A 7,514-nucleotide genomic window follows, 5' to 3' on the forward strand; every position below is an offset into this window, starting at 1 on the left:
TCCTTCCTTCCTTCCTTCCTTCCTTCCTTCCTTCCTTCCTTCCTTCCTTCCTTCCTTCCTTCCTTCCTTCCTCCCTCCCTCCCTTTCTTACCATCTACGTATCTGATCAATCAGTCATTCCCTACAACAGTCTTCCATCTATCAAGATGAGGTCTCACTACATTGTTTTTCATCTGTTGGCCCCAATTCCTAGGCTTAAGTAATACTTCTCCCTTAGCCCCCTGAGCTTGGTCATTTGCTTGTTAAGGATTTTTTTATTTTCTTTTGGTAGTTCTGGAATTTGAACTTGTTTTGTTTGCTTATTTGGACTGCCACTTGAGCCATGCCTCCAGTCCTGCTTTTTCCTGCTTATTTTGGATAGAATGCCTTGACTTTGTCTGGGCTGGTTTTGAACTGTGAACCTCAAGATCTCACCCGTAAGTAGCCAGCATTACAGACACGAGCCGTGGGGCTTGAACTTTGTCTCTCAGCTAGCTCTTCAGCTCAAGGTTTTACCACTTGAGCCACAGTGCTACTTCCAGGTTTTTTTTTTGGTTGGTCATGGGGCTTGAACTCTGGGCTTGGGCAGTATCCCTGCGCTCTTCTGCCCAAGGCAAGCACTCTACCTCTTGAGCCACAGTGCCACTTTCTACTTCCAGTTTTTTTGGTAGTTTATTGGAGATGAGTTTCACGGACTTTCCTGCTCAGGCTGGTTTTGAACCATGATCCTCAGATTTCAGCGTCCTGTGTAGCTACCTTGTTTTTTTTTTTTTTTTTTTTTGTGCTAGTCCTAGGGCTTGAACTCAGGGACTGGGTGTTGTCCCTGAGCTTTTACTCAAGGTTGGCACTCTACCACTTGTGCCACAGTTCCATTTTCTACTTTTTGGTGGTTAGTTGGAGGTGAGTCTCCTGGTGCCAGTGGTGGGGCTCACATCTGTAATCCTAGCTACTTAGGAGGCTGAGATCTGAGGATTACAGTTCAAATCTAGTCTGGGCAGGAATGTCATTGAGACTCTTATCTCCAATGAACCACCAGAAAATGGGAAGTGGAGTTGTGGCTTAAAGTGGTCGAGTGTTAATCTTGAACAAAAGAGCTCAGGGACTGGGCTCAGGCCCTGAGTTCAAGCTCCATGACTCACCAAAAAAAATTCTCATGGGCTTTCTTGCTAAGGCTGTCTTTGATTGCAGCCTTCTAAACAGGTAGGCCCAGCACCTAGTGAGAGGAATTCTTAATTTGGTAGGACTTATAAAAACTTTTGAGTAAGTTATTGGTTATCAGTGTTACTTGGTGTTTTGAGCTGATTAGCATAACATTCTGAAGCAAAAGCATAGAAGCTGTGGAAATGCTCTTTTTTTTCTTCCTCCAAATCTTGGCCATGTGACTAGTTGGAGTGCTTTTGTAAGGTAAAGCTGTGAGACTCCTGAGGAAAGAGGTTTTTATTAGAAGTAGCTCTCAGATTTAGAACAAAGAATAGGGCTAGGGTTAGGCCTCAAGTGGTAGAAAGCTTGCCTAGGTAAATGAATGAGCTAGGGAGAAGCCTTATTGTGTGGCTATGAGGTTAATTAAGCAGGTTGGCTCTTGTTTTGTTATTGCCAGTTATGGTAACCTTGTTTCCTAGGCATGTGTCCTACAGCGGCAGAGGAAGGGCTCCATGAGCAGTGATGCCAGTGCCTCCACCGACTCTAACACCTACTATGAGGACGACTTCAGCAGTACCGAGGAGGACAGCAGTCAAGGTGGGCCAGAGTCAGAGTGCCACAGATGCTTCTTCTTTTTTTTTTTTTGTCGGTCATGGGGCCTGAACTCTGGGGCCTGGGTGCTGTCCCTCAGCTCTTCAGCTCAAGGCTAGCGCTCTACCACCACAGCACCACTTCTGGCTTTTTCTGCTTATAGGGTGCTGAGGAATCGAACCCAGGGCCTCATGAATGTAAGGCAAGCACTCTACCACTGAGCCACCTTCTCAGCCTGCGACAGCTTCTTTAGTACCATTTTGTTTCACCTACACCTCTACATTATGTACACTTAAAGAAGATATATTATTTAAAAACAAATTGAGCATAAAAGACTGAATGATGATATTACATTTAGCCAAGCCCATGTTGCTTTTCATTACTTTCAACTAGATGGAAGTATACCTCAGTTTACATGTGTTGCCCTATGTTGGAACCTCTGCTCTCAGCTTTCCTAATGCAATTTAGAAGGTCTTGTGGAAATTGTTTGGTGTAGCTGTTATGGTAGCTTCGAAGCTTAGGCGTGTGTTGGAGGGGAAATGAAAGCTGCTGTCCTGATTAACACTTTCTCCTGCCCTAGTTTGGAAGAGTAAAGAAGATAAACATCTCTCAGATCCCTGTTCATAGCCAAGTGTATGAAATACCAAGAGAATTGTGACTCTCATCATTTTGGGGGTGACAGATTTGTTCTGGAAGTTGCTTGTAGTCAGTAAAATAAAGTGAAATTGTCTCTCTTCTCTCTCATTTTATCAAATAATTTTTATTGACTATAACCATGTATAATGAAATATTCTCATTTTCTGTATACATTTCGATAAATATTGGCCCATTGATGCAGGCTTGCATCCATCATTTGGATATCCTTGTGTTCATTTTGAGTTAGGTAGGCACTTTTATTTATATAGTTATTTTTTATTTTTTTGCCAGTCCTGGGGCTCTTTTTTTTTTTTTTTGTTGGTCGCGGGGCTTGAGCCTGGGCGCTGTCCCTCAGCTCTTCAGCTCAAGGCTAGCACTCTACCACTTGAGCCACAGTGCCACTTCCGGTTTTCTGGTGGTTAATTGGAGAGTCTGCTTGAGCAGGCTTTCAACCACGATCCTCAGATCTTGCCTTCTGAGTAGCTAGGATGACAGACATGAGCCACTGGCACCTGGTTCCCTAAGCTTCTTTTGGTCAATACTTGCATTCACCACTTGAGCCATAGCCCTACTTTTGGATTTTGTATTTATATGGTATTGAGGAATTGAACCCAGGGTTTCACATGCTAGGCAAGCACTCTACCACTAATCCACGTTCCCAGCCTAGGTAGGCACTTTTAGAAAGCCAGTACATCAGAAGAAGTTTGTTTTTTCTTTTACTAACTTTGTGACTTCTCTTTCTGTTTAGATGATGACAGTGAGCCTATTTTGGGGCAGTGGTTCGAGGAAACCATCTCTCCCAGTAAAGAGAAAGTGGCGCCTCCACCTCCACCTCCGCCCCCTCCGCTGGAGAGCTCTCCTCGGGTTAAAAGCCCCAGTAAGCAGGCCCCTGGTGACAAGGGCAACATTTTGGCTAGTCGAAAAGATCCTGAGTTGGTAAGAGTGGGTTTCTGAGATATAGTGGGAGAGGAATTGAGTTGTGATGGGAGAAGATTACTTGAACTGGAAGTTTTTTTTTAGTTTGGATAGCTCTAATGTATAAATACATTTTGTTTAGGCTTATCACTGTTTAATCAAATAGTTTTTATACTTGTTTCTTTGAATGATGGTTATCACCATACGCTTTAGAACTGGATTTAAGTGGTTTGACTACTTAGTGGCTTTGGGCTATTATCTGAGCTTCTCCAAGCCTTAGTTTTGTCTCCTTGTGTCAAAGTTATTGTACTTGCTTCTGAGGGCAGGTGAAAAAGAATATTTTTCAACTCTTTAGTATAGGCTCGATACATCATAGATGCTTACTAATTTGGTTTGGACATTTACTGATAATTCAGGCTTTGTTTTGATAACTAGTCAGTAAATGAGTTGGGTACAAGTTTATATAGCTTAGTTCGGCCTAGTTAGGCCTAGTTAGGCCTATGGTAGCTCATGCCTGTAATCCTAGCTACTCAGGAAAGCTAAGATATGAGGATTGTGATTCAGTGCCAGTCTGGGCAGAAAAGTCCATGAGGCTCTTACCTTCACTTAAATAGCACAAAGCCAGAAGTGGATCTGTGGCGTGCATGGTAAACTACCAGTCTTGAGTGAAAAAGCCATACAAGAGCTAAAGGCTCTGAGTTCAAGTCTTGGTGCTAGCATACATCAAAAATGAAAAGTTTATGGATATAAAGCATTTATACAATAAAACAATATGCTTCTACAATAGAGAGTTAAAGAGCTAGGAATCCTATATGTGTGCAATAGTCATTAATATAGGTGTCCGGAACAAAGGCCAAAAGTCCCTAGGGGAAGAAAAAAAATCGGTCAGTTACTTGGAAATTTGGTGACTTCTGAAGCACAGTATTTTCTGAAGTCTATTCTGTTTGTTTGGTGTACAATTTTGTGTAGCTCGTAGATTCTCATGATCTTAGTACTACTTTAGCAAGTTTTAAATGTGATTCTCTAATTCTTTTTTTTTTTTTTTTTGCATGAAACTAATGGCTTATTTTGTTTGTCTTAGACTTTGTAAGTGTTTGGATCTGCAACTCTGATAGGAGCTATTTTGTATGCTTTTTAGTTTCTAGGTCTGGCTTCCAACATTTTGAACTTCATTACCTCTTCCATGCTAAACTCTCGGAACAATTTCATCCGAAACTATCTGAGCGTGTCTCTTTCCGAACACCATATGGCCACCCTGGCCAGTATCATCAAGGAGGTGGACAAAGATGGACTCAAGGGTTAGTAGATGGGCTTGCTTGAGTTTCCCTGTAGAGTTTGGCTGTTGGCAGGGTATGATGTCTCCATCCCATTGATGCTGGAATAACTGGTTTCCCATCTGTCTTAAGGTTCATCAGATGAAGAGTTTGCTGCTGCTCTCTATCACTTCAACCACTCTCTGGTGACCTCTGACCTCCAGTCCCCAAATCTCCAGGTTTGTGTGCATTGTGCCCCCAAGGCCAGGAGCTCTTCAGGCTCATGGACTGCACTTGTCCTCAATCACCTCACAGGAAATAGCATAAAGAAATTGTGTACTGTGTCCCTGTGCCTTAATTAAGGATTGTTTCATCAAAACGGAAATGTCCTTTGCCCTCAACTCAATAAGCTTAAAGAAAAGGAAAACAGTTCAAAACAAAAACCCCACAAGGCTAAAATATGCTAGTAAAAAAGTGGACACAGTGGATAAAAAAGCAATTTATAAAAACACACTTACATTAAAATGCCCACAAACATAGAGAAATTTTTCATCAACAGAAATGGAAAACAAACTAAGATGCATTTTAAAGAATCAGTCCAATTGCAGTTGATGCAAGCTCCCATATCTAGTCTCGCTACTAGCTTATCACCAAAACAAAGGCTAGCACCTTGACCATGAGCTTCTAGTCTCATGGCCCTCTGTACCCACTGAACTAGGTAATGCCTGGAATTCTAAACTTGAAATTTCTAATTTTCTGTTTCCATATATATCAATATTCCTTAAAAAAATATAGTTTCATAACAAACAGATCTTTCTAGGCATTTTTTTCCTCCACTTACTATTAACCATATTGAAATTCTCATCTATGGCTCTCCCCCTACTGAACTACTGGATATCCAGAATCCTAAATTTCACTTTGCTCATTTCCTATTTTCATATGTGTGTGGCGGGGAGGGTGGGGGGACCTTGAACTCAAGAACTGGGCGCTGTCCTTGAGTCTCTTTGTGCTCATGGCTAGCGTCCTACCATTTGAGCCACAGTGCCACTTCTGCTTTTTGAGTGGTTAATTGGAGATACGTTTCTGCCCAAGCTGGTTTAAAACATGATCCTCAGATCTCAGCCTCCTGAGTAGCTAGGATTACAGGCGTGAGCCACCAGCGCCTGGCCCTTTTTGCTTTTTTTACTTCTCAAATAAGATCTTGAGTTTAGTTCCAGGTTGGCTTGACTACTATCTGCCTACTGTGGCTTCCTGCATAGCTGGGATGACAGGCACACACACCACCACCATGCCCATCTTTTATTGAGGTCTTATAATAAATTATTTTGCCTGCCAACCACAAGCTGTGATCCTCTATTCCCCACTTCCTGAGTAACTAGGATTTCTGGCCTGAGTCTCTGTTCCTTTGTTTCTTCCTTTATACTACTACCTTAAATTCTTTGCCTCAATTTTTTTCTGTTTCTTATCTCCTTTTTGTATTGATTTACATGCCTGCTGTATATTAGATGTATTAACCTTTTATCTTGTAGGGTGCTGGTGACTCATGGCTGTAATCCTAGCTACTAAGGAGGCTGAGATCAGAGGATCATGTTTCAAAGCCAGTCTAGGAGTCTGTGGGACTTTTATCTCCGAATAAACACCAGAAAACCAGAAGTGGCACTGTGGCTCAAGTGATAGGGCTCTAGTTTTGAGCTGAATGAAGAGTGCAGGGACAACACCCAAGCTTAGAGTTCAAAGTTCAAGCTCCATGACCTACAAAAACAAAAACAAAACCACCTTTTATGTACATTTTTTACAAAAAATTTTATTCAAATGCAATTTGCATACTACAAAGATCTTGCTTATTTTCAGTTATTTTATATGGGTTGGTAATTTTAATCTTTCTTAAAAGAATGTTTTTCAGAAGTTCAGTTGCCACTTAAGTCTTAGCACCTTCAGCAGCTCTGTGTTGCTGTAGAATAGTCCCTTTTGATACAGAAGTTCTTGCCCTGAAGCCTGTAGATTCTTCTGGCAATTTTGTGTTATATATAGTTATTTTCCTTCTGGAGAAAGGTCCGTAAGTCTTCCAAGGACTAAATCCCCAGAATGGCAAGAAAACAGTGTTTCTGAGGTTATTATTCATTCTAATTATTTTCTTTGTGTAGGCATCAGGGCTTTGGAGTGCTCTCAGTCATATTAGCAAACCATGCCATCAAGCTATTGACATCTTTGTTTCAAGACCTGCAGGTGGAGGCTCTACACAAGGTGAGGAGGTTGTTCTTGTGGGGAATCGGGTACACTTCTGGGGACTAGCTTGACCCAGCAGCACGGAGGGTTGTTTCTGGCTGAGTCATATCGTTAATTCTCTTATGTTATTGTTACTTTCAGGGTTGGGAGACTGATGGTCCCCCTGCGGTCCTGAGCATTATGGCCCAGAGCACCTCCATACAGAGGATTCAACGGCTGATCGACTCTGTCCCATTGATGAACTTACTACTGACATTACTCTCAACTTCATACAGAAAGGTGGGTGGGAAGTAAGCCACAGATAATTTGGAAGAACTTGCACAATCTCAAAATAAATAAGACATTTATAAGTGCAAATTTGTAGTAATGATTTTGAAGAGGAAAGGAATTCTTTCTTGTAATGTTATTATTTTTTTTGGGGGGGGGATCCGGTCGTGGGGCCTGAACTCTGGGCCTGGGTGCTGTCCCTCACCTCTTCAGCTCAAGGCTAGCACTCTACCATTTTAGCCACAACGCCACTTCCGGCTTTTTTCTTTTTGCTTATGTGGTGCTGAGGAATCCGAACCCAGGGCCTCATGCATGCAAGGCAAGCACTCTACCACTGAGCCACCTTCCCAGCCCCTCTTGTAATGTTTTTGAAGAGGAAAGGAATTCTTTCTTTTTCTCTCTCTCTCTCTCCTTCCTTCCTTCCTTCCTTCCTTCCTTCCTTCCTTCCTTCCTTCCTTCCTTCCTTCCTTCCTTCCTTCCTTCCTCCCTCCCTCCCTTTCTTACCAT

The 7,514-nt window shown here is 42.2% G+C and overlaps 1 protein-coding gene across 1 annotated transcript in view; it reads left to right on the forward strand.

Moving 5' to 3' along the window:
* The window catches only part of Ubr4 (ubiquitin protein ligase E3 component n-recognin 4), a 140,042-nt gene that overhangs the window by 25,998 nt on the left and 106,530 nt on the right, over positions 1-7,514 (forward strand). The window contains exons 13-16 of the mRNA XM_013032660.1: positions 1,599-1,716; positions 3,095-3,282; positions 4,400-4,559; positions 4,668-4,753. Of these exons, the coding sequence (XP_012888114.1) occupies positions 1,599-1,716; positions 3,095-3,282; positions 4,400-4,559; positions 4,668-4,753 (552 nt within the window). The remainder of the gene's footprint in view (positions 1-1,598; positions 1,717-3,094; positions 3,283-4,399; positions 4,560-4,667; positions 4,754-7,514) is intronic.

The sequence above is a fragment of the Dipodomys ordii genome, unplaced genomic scaffold (genome assembly GCF_000151885.1).
Source record: "Dipodomys ordii isolate 6190 unplaced genomic scaffold, Dord_2.0 Scaffold6, whole genome shotgun sequence".
NCBI classification, from domain to species: Eukaryota; Metazoa; Chordata; class Mammalia; order Rodentia; family Heteromyidae; genus Dipodomys; species Dipodomys ordii.